Source organism: Panthera onca, chromosome B2 (genome assembly GCF_046562875.1).
Source record: "Panthera onca isolate mPanOnc1 chromosome B2, mPanOnc1 haplotype 2, whole genome shotgun sequence".
Taxonomy (NCBI): domain Eukaryota; kingdom Metazoa; phylum Chordata; class Mammalia; order Carnivora; family Felidae; genus Panthera; species Panthera onca.
This window is the reverse complement of record NC_138343.1, coordinates 25,241,347-25,255,833: the sequence shown is the minus strand read 5'-3', so window position 1 is coordinate 25,255,833 and position 14,487 is coordinate 25,241,347. Positions and strand designations below refer to the sequence as shown.

Below are 14,487 nucleotides of genomic sequence, written 5' to 3'. Positions count from 1 at the left end.
GAATTCTTGAGGATGTGGAGAAAGACAGGTTCAGAGTACAGGCGGATAGATTAACCTTTGACAGGGGAGGAGAAACTCACTGTAATGGAGGGAGGAGAAGATGGCAAGAATGAGGTCAGATGAAGATAAGAGTAACCTCTGTTTTGTTTGTAAAATTAGAGGCAGCTTATCTGGTGAACTTGAGCTCGGGTAGGTTTAAGGCTTGAGGAGAATAGTCCTTAGAATAAATGAGAGAGGACACAGTCTAGGGACTGCAGGGTAATGTTTGAGGGGCAACTGATGTTGAGGGCCATGGCTGACTGTGACCCTCACCTGCTGGGTCAGGTGGTTTTCCCAGGGGTGCTCAGTGCCCTGATGTAGGTGCAGAGAGGGGTTCTCTTCCACCTGTGCTGGGTGCGTGTGGAGGAGAGCATCGAGGCAATAGGCTATTAACTAGTTGCCCAATTTCTCCAGACAGTTCTTCTGGATTCCTTAGATATAAATTCTCATTTTAAAAATTGTTTGTTGTCTAGGGGATGAAGCATTAGAGGGTGTTAGAGGTGAGAGGTGGTGAGATCATCTGCTCCATTGGTTCCATTTACCAATTTGTTCTTTTATGGATCTTGCTTTCTTTCATGATGCTTTCTTGTATCTATGAAATCTTTGTCTAAAGGTCACAAAGGTTTCCTCTTACATTTTCCTCTGGAAGTTTTATAGTTTTAAATTTTATGTTTAGGTCTATGAACCACTCTGAGTTTGTTTTTGTGCATGGTGTGAAGTATAAACTGAGGTTCATTAGTAATTAAGGAAATACAAATTAAAACCATAATGAGATACCACTACATGCCACTTAGAATGACTAAAATGAACAATCTTGATTATATCAAGTAGTTGGCATGGTCCTTGCTGTTTGATGGGGATGTGGAGGACCTAGAACTCCATACACAGATGGGAATGTACAATGGTATAATCACTATGGAAAACAGTTTGTCAGGTTCTTAAAAGGTTACACATACAGCTACTGTATGATACAACCATTCTACTCCTAGGTCTTTATATATGAGAAGTGAAAGCATATGGGTAACGGCTTTAGTGTAATAGCCCCAAACTGGAAACAGCCTAAATGAGCATCAGTGTGTGAAGGAGTAAACAAAGAGTGGTGTGACCATACGATGGAATACTGCTCAGCAATAAAAAGAAATGAACTATTGATACACACAACAATGGATGGATCTCAAAGTAACTATGGTGAGTGAAAAGGCAGACAAAAATAATTGTACATACTCTATCATTCCATTTATCTAAAACTCTCGAAAATTCAAACTAATCTGTAGTGACAAAATGCAGATTAGTGGTCATGGGCAGCAGGAAGGATTAAAGAGGGGCTTGAGGAAACCTCCGGGGCTGATGGACATGTTCACTATCTTGATTGTAGCCATGGTTTCACTGGTTGTACATGTGTCAAAACTTCAATATATACACTTTAAATATGGGTAGTTATTGTATGTCAATTATATCTTAATAAAGCTGTTTAAAAAATTGACCTGAAAGTTAACTATTATAGTGCATCATTGCTAATTAGCAAATAGAATAGACCTGTAAAAATACTTAATCTTTTATTATTTTTTTAACGTTTACTTATTTTTTTTTTTAATTTTTTTTTTTAACGTTTATTTTATTTTTGAGACAGAGAGAGACAGAGCATGAACAGGGGAGGGGCAGAGAGAGAGGGAGACACAGAATTGGAAGCAGGCTCCAGGCTCTGAGCCATCAGCCCAGAGCCCGACATGGGGCTCGAACTCACAGACTGTGAGATCGTGACCTGAGCTGAAGTCGGATGCTTAACCGACTGAGCCACCCAGGCGCCCCTAACGTTTACTTATTTTTGAGAGAGAGAGGGCATGCAGGGGAGGGGCAGAGAGAATGAGACAGAGGATCTGAAGCAGGCTGTTGCTGATAGCAGAGAGCCCAATGGGGGCTCAAACTCAGGCACTCTGAGACCATGACCTGAACAGAAGTCAGATGCTTAAACCACTGGGCCACCCAGGCACCCCAGTACTTAACCTTTTAAATTTCAATTTAGTCAACTGAGACCTATTAGAGATTTAAAAAGTAGGACTCTGGGGCGCCTGGGTGGCGCAGTCGGTTGAGCGTCCGACTTCAGCCAGGTCACGATCTCGCGGTCTGTGGGTTCGAGCCCCGCGTCAGGCTCTGGGCTGATGGCTCGGAGCCTGGAGCCTGTTTCAGATTCTGTGTCTCCCTCTCTCTCTGCCCCTCCCCCGTTCATGCTCTGTCTCTCTCTGTCCCAAAAATAAATAAAAAACGTTGAAAAAAAAAAATTAAAAAAAAAAAAGTAGGACTCTGATAGTTTTATTTATTTTTTATTTTTAATTTTTTTTTTTTAACATTTATTTATTTTTGAGACAGAGAGAGATAGAGCATGAACGGGGTGGGTCAGAGAGAGAGGGAGACCCAGAATCCGAAACAGGCTCCAGGCTCTGAGCTGTCAGCACAGAGCCGGAGGCGGGGATCGAACTCACTGGCGGCAAGATCGTGACCTGAGCTGAAGTCGGACACCCAACGGACTGAGCCACCCAGGCACCCCTGGACTCTGATAGTTTTGATGTAAAACCCAAGAGCCTGTTGTAACAGAATCTGACAAAATGGGTGCTGCTTGCTTTTACCATAAACATTCTCTTATATTGCAGGCTTCCTTATTTCAACTCTGCAATGTCCAATTAACGGGTTCTTTAGCAGGCGTTATAATGGCCACCATTGATGGTGCTTCCTACATAGAGACTCATGCTTTCTACTCCTCTGAAAGTTACCTATTCTTATTTTCGTTTTGCCTACGAGGAAGCTGAGTCTCAGAAAGGTTAAAAGGTCACCCCAAGGCCCAGGCTTGCCCAAGACTACAAACCTCAGGGGGTCTGAGTTCAATCAAGAGTTCCAGCCCAGCCTCCTGCCAATTTAGTTGACTCAACTTTTAGAGGCTTTCTCCCAATATTGCTGCCTTTCTCAAAGCCTAGCTGCATTCAAGGCTTCCCTGAAGGTACAGGGCTGCTAGGGGAGGAGGATTTTGGTAAACCAAACCTAAGACGGTGTGAGGGGAGGAGGCTGCGCTATGAGCGCTTAAGGCACTAATTTAAAAGTGGTTGTCTCCGAAGGGCTGTGAGTCAGGACTTGGGAAGACGAGGCAGCTAGCTCCAGCCCTTGAATGCTACTCATCGAACACTAATTGGGGTGAAGGAGGGAAGGAACAAGCAAGGGCGGGTTCTGCCAGGCGCCCGCGGACTCCCTAAGGTCACCGCCGGACACCGGCCCAGCCCCTGCTGCTGAGGACCGCGGGTTTTCAGTAGACCCGGGCGCCGGGAGAGGCCGGCGGGACAGCGCAGCCAGGGCTCGGCCTACTCGGCGTTTTCTAGCCGCCCGCCCCCGCCCACTCCCGGCCCCGCCTACGTCCCGGGCTAGCCCCGCCTTCTCCCCTGGACCGAAAGCGAAAGCGCGCTCGACCTCTCGTCGCTCGCTTGCTTGGGTCTGGCCCGGCCGACGACGGCGGCGGGACCGGAGTCTCGGCGTTTGCGGGCGTGGGCCCGCCGGGCGGCATGGACGGGCCGCCGGCCGCCGCTGGCGGGGACGTCTCCCTGCACAACTTCAGCGCGAGGCTGTGGGAGCAGCTCGTCCACTTCCACGTCATGCGGCTGACGGACTCGCTCTTCCTGTGGGTGGGGGCCACGCCTCACCTGCGCAACCTCGCGGTGGCCATGTGCAACCGCTACGTGAGTGCGGGTCGGGAGGGGGCGGAGGCTGGGGGAAGGACTGGGAATGCCGGCCGGCGTGGAAGGTTGAGGTGCGAGGGGTCGGGCGGGTATGGGGGCGGGGGCTGGGAGGCAAGGTGACTGAGGGTCCAGGCACGTGACTGAGGGTCCAGGCACGCGCCTGGTGCCCGCCCGGAGTAGTGGGGGTTGTGCTTCCCTACTTGTGCCCTCAGTCTTTCCTGGGCCCAGGGGGCCTCGGGGCTCTCCGGAACTCTTCCTGTGATGTCTTCAGGAACCGGGGTTCTGGCCTGCACCATCCGTGGGGAGCCGAATGCCGTCGGCCGGGCGTGGGCCCCCAGGCGATCCCCGCCGATCCCTTCCTCCTCTATCTTTAAGGCGGGCGCCCCTCTGCTGGCTCCTCGAGCCCCGCTCAGTAGTTGGAATGTTCAGGGCTTTGTCGTGGGACTTCTGTCTGGTCACACTCACCCTCCCGGAGGATGGTATCCACCTCTTAGTTTTCCTGCCATCTCTGTATTGAACACACCTAATTTTCTTTGTTTCCAGTACAGACCTCGGACTCCTGTGTCTCCACCTGAAAATCTGATAGGCATCTCACACTAGACTTATTTTAAGATCCAATTCCTTCCTCCCCGCCCCCCCCTCCCCCCGCTACTTCTAAGGTGCTGCTTTTTTTAAAATATGAAATTTATTGTCGAATTGGTTTCCATGCAATACCCAGTGCTCATCCCAACAGGTGCCCTTCTCAATGCCCATCACCCACTTATACCCAACCCCCATCAACCTTCAGTTTATTCTCAGTATTTAAAAGAGTCTCTTACGGTTTGCCTCCTTTCCTCTCTGTAACTTTTTTCCCCTCCTTCTTCTCCCCCTTGGTCTTCTGTTGAGTTTCTCAGGATCCACATATGAGTGAAAACATAGGGTATCTGTCTTTCTCTGCCTGACTTATTTCCCTTATAACACTCTCCAGTTCCATCCATGTTGCTACAAGTGGCCAGATTTCATTCTTTCTCATTGCCAAGTAGTATTCCGTTGTATATATAAACCACATCTTTATCCATTCGTCAGTTGATGGACATTTAGGTTCTTTCCATAATTTGGCTATTGTTGAAAGTGCTGCTGTGCATCAGCACTCCTGTATTCCTTGGGTAAATTCCTAGCAGTGCTATTGCTGGGTCATAGGGTAGATTTATTTTTAATTTTTTGAGGAACCTCCACACTGTTTTCCAGAGCGGCTGCACCAGTTTGCATTCCCACCAACAGTGCAAGAGAGTTCCCATTTCTCCACATCCTCTCCAGCATCCATAGTCTCCTGTTTTGTTCATTTTAGCCTCTCTGACCAGTGTGAGGTGGTATCTGAGTGTGGTTTTGATTTGTATTTCCCTGATGAGGAGTGACGTTGAGCATCTTTTCATGTGCCTGTTGGCTATCTGGATGTTTTCTTTAGAAAAGTAAGACCTAACTCAACCTCTTCCCTCAGACCTGCTTCTTTCACAGCCAGCCCATCTGTTGTTGTGGAAACTCCATTCGAACCTTGATTACTCTCCCACTCTCCCCATGGCGAGTGTCAGTGAATCTGTAGGCACTGCCGTCCATCAACACATAGGGGGAATCCAACCACCCTGTTGGCCTGGCTGGGTCAGTGAAAGAGTTCACCCAAGGCAGAACAAAGGAGGTAGAAGTTTATTGAATACACCGCAAGGGAGCTGGGGGAAGGACAGCAAGGGAGAGACTGCCTGGAGGCAGTGGTGAGGGGCTGTAGTTAAGGGGGTGTGGGTTCTAATGGAATTTTCCTTTTTTGGTACCTGTGTTACGGAACCAGGCTGGAACCCTGGCGGAAAAACCAAGCGGCACTAGGAGATCTTTGTGGATTGGAGATAATTATTTAACACCAGTGTTCTCAGAGGAGACTGTTTCTCCAAAGGTCTGAGCCCGAATGCAAGTGAGGAGGGTAATTTATAGCTGCCAGCTTCCATATCTGTGGGGGTTTTCGTGCACACAGCAAAGGAGGAAGAACCTGGAGGAGGGGTCTCTAAGCTAGAGACCAGAGTTTGTTTTAGCCCCATTGGCCATCTTTGGCGTACTTTATTTACTTTTCCAACACCTGTGCCCAAGTATAAGTAACCCACCCATTGGTCAGCTAGGACTTAAGGATATTTTGAGGTGGGTCACCTAATGGGCCTGTTTGTATTCAGCCAAGGGGTTGGAGGGCACTGTGGGCCCTTCTATCTTACTCAGGTTTCCATTGTTCAAGTTGGTTGCCTAAAAGGTTGCTTACACACCTCTCACCTCCTTTCCAGCCTGCCTTCGGTGAAGCCCGCAGCATCTCCTTTCCTCCTAGCCTGATTCCCCCTTTGCTGTTTGTGTTCATTTCTTAGAGCTGCTGTGACAAAGTGCCACAAACTGGGGGGCTTAAATCAACCAAGATCTATTCCCTCACAGTTCTGGAGGCCAGAAGTCCAAAGTCAAGGTGTCAGCAGGGCTGGTTCCTTCTGGTGGCTCGTAGGGAGAAATCTTCCCATGCCTCTCCCATCTTCTGGTGTTGGGGGCAATCCTGGCATTCCTTGGCTTGTGGCTTCATCACTCAGATCTCTGCCTGTGGTGTCACTGGCCATCTTCTCTGTGTGTTTCTCTGTGTGTTTTCTTGTAAAGATCCCAGTCATAATAGATTAAGGGTCCACCCTATTCCATTATGACCTCATCTTAACTTACATCTCTGCAAAGACCCTATTTCCAGTAAAGTCACATTCACAAGTGCTAAGGGTTAGGATGTGGACTTTTCTTTTTGGAGGACACAGTTCAGCCCACAACACTGCCATGTGGCTAGTTGCCTGCAGGGCAGCAGACGGCAATCAGATACTGTCATCCTTCTGCTGCAGACCTTTCAAGAGGTAACCTCAGAGTACAGGTCAGAGACTTTACAGTAACCCTTTAGGCTCTGCTACCTGGTAGAGCTCCCCTGCTACTGCCTTCCTCCCTGCTTTAGTACATGGGCATGCCCCAGTATTGCTTCCTCTGCAGTTTATTGTCAGTATCCATGATGGAGGTGAGGTTTGTCTGGTTTAGGAGTAGCCTGGCAAGCTGCTCATTAAATCATTGCTGAATGAAACAATGAGGCCCCCCTGGAGGAACTCTGGGTTTGCTAGGGAGGGCTACCAGTAGTAACCTGCAGCCTGGCAGACTGTAAGGATTGTAATCTATAAGGGGCCCTTGGGGTGGTGGGCAATCAGAGGAGAGAGCCATCAGGCAGGACCTGGCCAAGGCTTCGGGAAGGAGACAGCCTCTGAATGGGACCTCTGGATGTCTTCACACAGTGTCCTTCTTCTGCCCTTTCCCTTCTTGCTGTTCTTTTCCTGGGTGGGTTTTCTTTGATTTCTTTTCTGGTGGGTACCCGCAGCTGGGCCTTTGGGCAGGTGGCAGTTCCATGTCTTCTTTCATTGGAGGGGAGAGGTAGAGGGTCTACGGGGGTACAGGGTGACGGATACGGTGGTGTGTTTGGAGCTTGTGGTGCCCTGGAACCTCCTTCTTTCATAGTCCTAAGGCTATAGTCATAGACAGTGGGTTAGGCTGTGGGTCACATGGGGCTCAGGACTGCTCATTAGTAAAACTAGGCATTGCTTCCTTGAATCAATTTCAGGATTCCTCCTGTGGGCTGCTTTGGTGCAGTTTGGCAGTCTGACCATTTGGTAGTCATAGTTCCTAGAAGGGTGTATTTTCTCAAATGGAAGCTCACATTCCACGAAGATCAGGTAGGAAAAGGAAAAGGGGCCAGTCTCAGTTACCAGACCTGTCAGAAGTTCATTCCCCACTTATTGGCCACGTTGTGTACCTGTACATTGTCCTTCAGGAACAGAGCACCCAGCCAACCGGAGAGAAGTGTAGACCATAGCTTACAGCAGGAAACACAAGATTCCTGTGGAATAGGGCTTGGCAAACCAGGACCTACAGGCTGGCCTGCTGCCAGTCTACTTTTGTAACAAAGTTTTATTGGAACATAGATCTGCCCATCCATTCAGTGATGTCTGTCAGAGCTTTTGTAATTTGATAGCAGCATGAAACAGTTACAACTGGACCTTCTCCATAAAAAACTAAATGATTTAGGGGCGCCTGGGTGGCTCAGTCGGTAAAGCGTCAGACTTCAGCTCAGGTCATGATCTCGTGGTTTATGAGTTCTAGCCCTGCATTGGGCCCTGTGCTGAAGCTCAGAGCCTGGAACCTGCTTCAGATTCTGTCTCCCTCTCTCTCTGCCCCTCCCCCACTCGTGCTTTGTTTCTCTCACTGTCAAAAATAAATAGAAACATTTAAAAAAGCAGCAACAACAACAAAAACCTAAACGATTTACCCTTTGGCCCTTCCTAGGAAAAGGTTGTTGGCCCATGCATGGAGGATGGCACCAAAGGGTCTGTGATGTCTCCTCCCTCCTCCCTTTCCCCTCTACCCCCACACGCAAGACAAGACCATCTAGAACAAAATCACATGCCCTGCTTTTCTTCCAGCTGGCCCCATGTGGTCTGTTTGTGGCACCATGAGAGGCTTTAGAACAAGGGTGATACAGATTCCCCCAACATGATGGAGGCTGGCCTGAGACCAGGGAAAAGGGGACATGGGCCCTATTTGCTCAGGTAATTTAGCATGTGTTGGGCCCACTTGGTGCCCCATCCACAGTAAAACTGTCTAGGCCTATATGTGTGCCTGGGAGACCAGTTGGGTGCAGTATGATTTTGGAAATAACGAAGTACTAAGGGTAACAATATGGAGTTTTTAGTTTTGTTTTTGGTGGGAAATGACCACCTTGTTAAGGTAGATTTTCTAGAGTTTAGATACTATTAGCATAGAGCTGAATGTTGAACTTGAACTTTGTAAACAGCATATTCATTAAGATCATGTTTTTGTTATCTTTTCAACAAAAAAGCTTGCAGTAAATGCTTTTGTTCTTACCCTGTGTTTTTTGATCATCTCTTATAGACCCGAACAAGTTCTCTCTCCTTTTGAAGTGACTTTGAACCCCTAGGAGACCAAGAGCAGTCTCTGATCCATGCTTTACTCACAGTATCTGGCACACAGCAGGTGTTTGTTCAGTTCACCTGTCTCTACCTGGACAGTGTAGGGGGATGGGCACCAACCCCAGAGCCTTTGGTGGCAGAAGCTTATTCTTCTAAAAATCTTGCCTCTGTACCGAGGCTGTTTCTTTTAGAAGTTTAATATTTTGATAGAAGTAAGTTTGACCATATTATAAGTTAGTGATTTTTTTTTTCTCCTAAGCTAGGTAGGAATTTTAATGGTAAGGGGAGTTACTTCCAAAAGTAATTGAATGGGGCGCCTGGGTGGCTCAGTCAGTTAAGCGTTTGACTCTTGATTTCGGCTCAGGTCATGATCTCCTGGTTTGTGAGTTTGAGCCCCTCATTGAACTTTGGGCTGACAGTGTGGAGCCTGCTTGGGATTCATATTCTCTCTCTCTCTCTCTCTCTCTCTCTCTCTCTCCCTCTCTCCCTCTCTCTCTCTCTCTCTCTCCCTCTCCCCCTCTCTCCCTCTCTCCCTCTCTCCCTCCCACTTTCTCTCTCTCTCTCTCTCTCAAAATAAACAAATAAACAAAACCCCAAAGTAATTGGAAGTAACATTTCTTCTAAATTTCAGAAGGGCCACATTTATTTATCTTTAGTTTTATTGCTTCTTATCTGAAATGAGGATTGGCCAAACATAATCTGATGTTCCTTTATTCGATATTTGGACCCTGATGACTGATGTCCTTTTGCAAACTCATAGGGCCCTTGTTGACCTTGAAGAGCGTAGACCCCTTCAGGGGCATGGAGCCGTGTGCTCTCTTAAAGGTCTGGATGAGGAGATTGGCGTCCTGCCTTCTCCGTTGATGCCTGACTTGCGGGCGAGAGGGACCTGGTAGCAGTGGCACCCAGACTCTGTGACGAGCTTTCCTCTGCTCCCTTAATGATCTCTTGGTGGTAATGTTGCCCTTCAGCATGCTTTGGGGCTTCCAACCCTAAAACAAGCCTTTTGTGTAAAGTAAGTCTTATAGCTTATTAACAGCACTGTGATGCCAGCTTCAGGTGACTGCTCTTCGTCTGTCCTAGCTCTGTGACATCACATACAGTAGAGGGTCAACCGGCCTGGCTGTTGACACAGATGCCAGACCTTCCTCCTCTTGGTAAAAGTGTCTAACCTACCAGAACCTGCCACTGCCAGGAAGGATGAATCAGAAGCTACAGAAGTTTGGCCAATGGAGAAGCAGCATTATTTTCTTTGTTTCTTTTTAGGATTCCATCCCCGTGTCTACCTCCCTCCTCGGAGACACTTCTGATACGACCTCCTCTGGCCTTGCCCAGCGCTTAGGTACGTGCCCACGGCTGGTGCTGCAGGAGCAGCTGGGTGGGGACCTCTCTGTTTAATGGAACCATGAGGCCGGTGACTTTAGAAGGAAAGAATCCTTGTATTGAGAGATGAGCACAGATGTCTTCTTTAAGGAGGGCTTGTCCATGCCCTTGACCATGACCACTGTCTCAGGGCCAGCATGTTCTTAAGGGCCTCCCACGTCATGCCTTGGCTGCTGTGCAAGCTGATGAATGACAAGGTGATTCAGTTCCCTCCTGTAAACACATGACCTCCTCGTGGGAGGAGAGTGTGAGTGGTGCCCACAGTACCTATCAGGCAGTGGCTCCGGGTAGCCGCCTGGTGACTCAGGAGACCCCAGGCAGCCGCCTGCCAGCAATGCACAGGAGGGATTGTCCTTGTTCAGAGCTCGCAAGAGGGGAGGCTGGCCTGACCTGAGTGTGGCGTGGAGGGTGGTGAGCAAGAACGAGAGGTTAAAAGCGCCACCCTCTCCTGGGCCCCAAACACATACTTTCTGGAAATACCCAGGTAGTTGGGGTAAGGATGGTATGTGTTCTGCCCTCTGCCGGTGCTCAGTCGCCACGTCTCCCAGGGCACCTGGAGACATGGGACAGCCGGGCAACCTCTGTCTCCTCCTCGGGCATCGTGTTCACCAGTGCTTCCTGTCAGTTCGGTTCCAGAGCCCATTATGGGGCCCCATGTCCTGGTGCTGGGGTGTACGGTGGCTGAGGTCTGGGTCCTGACTTTAAGAAGCTTCTGGTTTAGTGGCACTGGCATTTCTATCGACCTATCCCTGCTTAGTGGGAGTTTACATGCTGGTCACTCAGGGAGGCAACTGGGTGAACAGCACAGCCACACACTGGAGGGGGGGTGGGGGAGGAGGGGGCAGGGTGAGGACTGGTCATTCTAGACTTGCCACTCTGAGTTCTGTGTGTGAGGAGGGCCGACCACGAGGGCAGCTGTGGCATTTTAGGAACATCTCCTGTACCTTTTTAGAGAAACCTGGCTAGTAACTAGTGTGTGCTAGTAACCAAACTAGTAAGTTCTGGTAACTTGTTATTAGTAAATAATTTTACATTTACAGAAAATTTGCCCCAAAGATACCGGGAATTTCTGCTTAGCCTTTGCCTAGATTCCCAGTTGCTCTCATTCCCTGTGTTGATACTATTTTTTTCTGAACCACGTGAAGTTAGTTGACGACAAGATGCCCCTTGGCTTCTATGTGCATCACTGTGTGTTTACCGGCGTTGAAGGGCTGACACACGTAATATCAAATAGACCACTGCAAGCCCTGCCTGGTCAGACGAAGACGTGGGAGAGTGTTCATGTTTATAGGATCACCCCAGTGTGGGAGACGGATTCTGGTAGAGGATGGCGGGGGCTTGTTTGCTGTGCCACGAATAAATTGTTTATGCCAATAAAGTAAGATGGGCCCAAGGGTACCCTTGAGATGAAAGCCTAGGAGCAGTTTGTATGCAACAAACTATTATTTTTTTTTAGTTTTGTGCAAATTTTAAAAAATATTTTTCCTATGTGGTTTCCATCAATTTATAATAATCTGTATAAATTGTGACAGAACATAGACAAAATAAGTCCTCACCAACTTATTATTAAACTCAGATATTAACGAAGGGTCCCTCCTGCCTTGTTATCAGCAAAACCTGGCAGTCCTGAGTCTTGAGTCCCAGCAAGGACAGGCACACAGAAAAATCTGGAAAAGTCAGTGGTATGATGTGGCTGGGTCTGGTGATGCACTGGTGCTGGGGGCACCAGGGGGCTGTCCAGCACTGCCCTTCCCTGTTCTGGTCATCTCGAGCTTAGGTCTGGACCCTGCAGTTGAAAAGACATTGCTTGTGTAGAGGGGTAATGAGAAGAGAGAAGCATCCTGAAACAGTATCTTTTTTTGTTTTTTGTTTTTTTTAACTTTTTTTAACGTTTATTTTTGAGAGAGAGAGACACAGCATGAGTGGAGAGGGGCAGAGAGAGAGAGAGGGAGACAGAATCTGAAGCAGGCTCCAGGCTCTGAGCTGTCAGTGTGGAGCCCAACATGGGGCTTGAACTCACAAACTGTGAGGTCATGACCTGAGCCGAAGTTGGACGCTTAACTGACTGAGCCACCCAGGCGCTCCCTGAAATGGTATCTTATATGGAGGATGAAAGGAAGTAGAAAAAGAGAAGATCTAGTGGGTTCAGAGTAACCCCAGAAGCATTGGAGGGCTTTGGTGTGCATGGGGACGCCCTTATTCTGTGCAGCACAGAGGGCACAGCTGGGTCTGCTGGGTGAACAGTGCAGGCAGATAGTTTTGCTCCCTGTAAGAGCCTGTCTGAGCAAGTAGAGTGATTGCCCACCCCCCCTTCTGGGGACAAGGAATTTCCTGCCACCGAACAAGAGTAGGCCGAGTGGGCTGTGACTTGACAGATGCCAACCTCACCTCACCTCACCTCACCTCACCTCACCTCACCTCACCTCACCGTGTTTTCACCTTTGATGACAGGGCTGGCATGGTCATCTGATGTCTGTGGGCTGGCGGAGGGCGGGTGGGTGTCTCTGTGGGGAGTAGGAGTTTGCACTTGCCCTGTGTGTGTGGTGAGGCCAGGTTGCGTCAGGAGGCGTCATCACTGGTGTGGTCGATATTTAACTGGTTTAGGCTTACTGCCTGAATTGCCGTCAGGATAGGTCTTTCTGATTCTGGGCATGTGACTGTGCTTGATTTTTGTAGTTGGAGCAGTACACCCCAACTGTTGGTTCTGTAGAAAGGGTCAAAATGTCTCTTCAACATCAAATTGAAAGTCCTACATTTGTGTGTATATTCACACAATATGTGCATGTAAGCGTGTGTTATATAAATGTACAGAAATGTAGCCCCAGGATTATCCCTGGGAAAAGACTGGAATTGGTAGAGAGGGTGGTACTGAAGGAGAAATTAAGTATTTTAAATACTTTGGTATTATCTGTATTTTAAAAAAGTGAAAAAACCCCACAAAAAAACAAACCAACTTTTTAAGTAGAATAGTGGATTAGCGCTTGGATCCCCTGGAGGGCTTGTGAAGCAGGTTGCTGGCCCCACCCCCTGCTTCCGGGATGGGGGCCTGAGAATCTGCAGCTCTAACAAGCTTTCAGGTGCTGCTGCTGAGGTGGGGCCGTGCTTGGAGAACCACTGAGGCAGAGAGCAGGAGGGGGTCTCAATGACTGTAGTCTGCATTTGTGGCCGCTGCTGGGGAAGAGCATTACAGATTAGATCCACCTTCTCTCCCTGAGACCTCGCTGTCTTGTCCCAGGCATCTGTCTGCTGTGAGGTAGGTGTGAGGCGCACACAGCCTCCAGGCTTTTCAGTCACGTCTGTGCCAATGTTTTCTCTTTTTAGCCAGGAAGACCAACAAACAAGTGTTTGTCAGCTATAACCTTCAAAACACGGACAGTAACTTCGCATTACTCGTAGAAAACAGGATCAAGGAAGAAATGGAGGCTTTTCCGGAAAAGTTCTAGGCAGAGTGGCAGAAGTGAGGATTTGTAACTTATGTACAATGTACATTTAAATAAATGGATTGAATTTCACTGTTTGTCATTAGGTTCATGTATGTGTTGACGTTTTGTTTTTAAAGGGTTAATCTTCCTAACTTTCCTTCTTCCCCTCACCAGCTTCTGGGCCAAAGGCTACAATTGATCAGCTTGGGGGAGGAGAAAAGCAAAATGGGCAGGTGGGGTTCCCCTTGTGACCGCTCAGTACTAGGGAGCTGGGGTAAAAAATGGGATTTTGGGGCGCCTGGGTGGCTCAGTTGGTTAAGTGTCCAACTTCGGCTCAGGTCATGATCTCATGGTCCGTAGGATCGAGCCCCACATCATGCTCTGTGCTGACAGCTCAGAGCCTGGAGCTTGCTTCGGATTCTGTGTCTCCCTCTCTCTCTCTCTGCCCCTCCCCCACTCATGCTCTGTCTCTTTCCATCTCTCAAAAATGAATAAATGTTAAAAAATTTTTTTAAAAATAAAAAAGGGATTTTGTTGGAACTGATAATTTAGGAAGGAGGTAAATTAGTTATGACCCTGCTGTGTACCTTCCCAATTAGAATTAAGGTAATAAGTCTTTGTGCTTCACATTATGTTCTTCCTGTCCCATTCTGGCTGAGCCTTTTCCCATCATGGCTCCTCCTGCCGTGTTCTCCCTTGGGCCTGGGTCCAGTCCTGCCTCACACTGCTCACTGGATTTATGGACTGGGTGAAGTTCTAACTTCTCTGGGCCCTGTTTCCTCACCTGTAAATCAAGAATAATCTCTGCCTTGACTGGGTTGTTGTTAGGATTAAGTACACCTACATGTTTTGCAGACTCTGTGAGTGCCCTCACAATTCAGATGTCAGTTATTGTATTTATCCACTTAATTTTTATGGATCCAA

At 48.3% G+C, this 14,487-nt stretch overlaps 1 protein-coding gene across 1 annotated transcript; it reads left to right on the top strand.

Moving 5' to 3' along the window:
- The first annotated feature begins 3,477 nt into the window (after positions 1–3,477).
- PSMG4 (proteasome assembly chaperone 4) lies at positions 3,478–13,653 on the top strand. Its single transcript, XM_060614931.3, has 3 exons — positions 3,478–3,758; positions 10,025–10,100; positions 13,463–13,653. Exons 1-3 carry the CDS (start codon positions 3,585–3,587, stop codon positions 13,582–13,584), a joined length of 372 nt encoding a protein of 123 aa, XP_060470914.3. The 5' UTR covers positions 3,478–3,584; the 3' UTR covers positions 13,585–13,653.
- Positions 13,654–14,487: the final 834 nt, after the last annotated feature.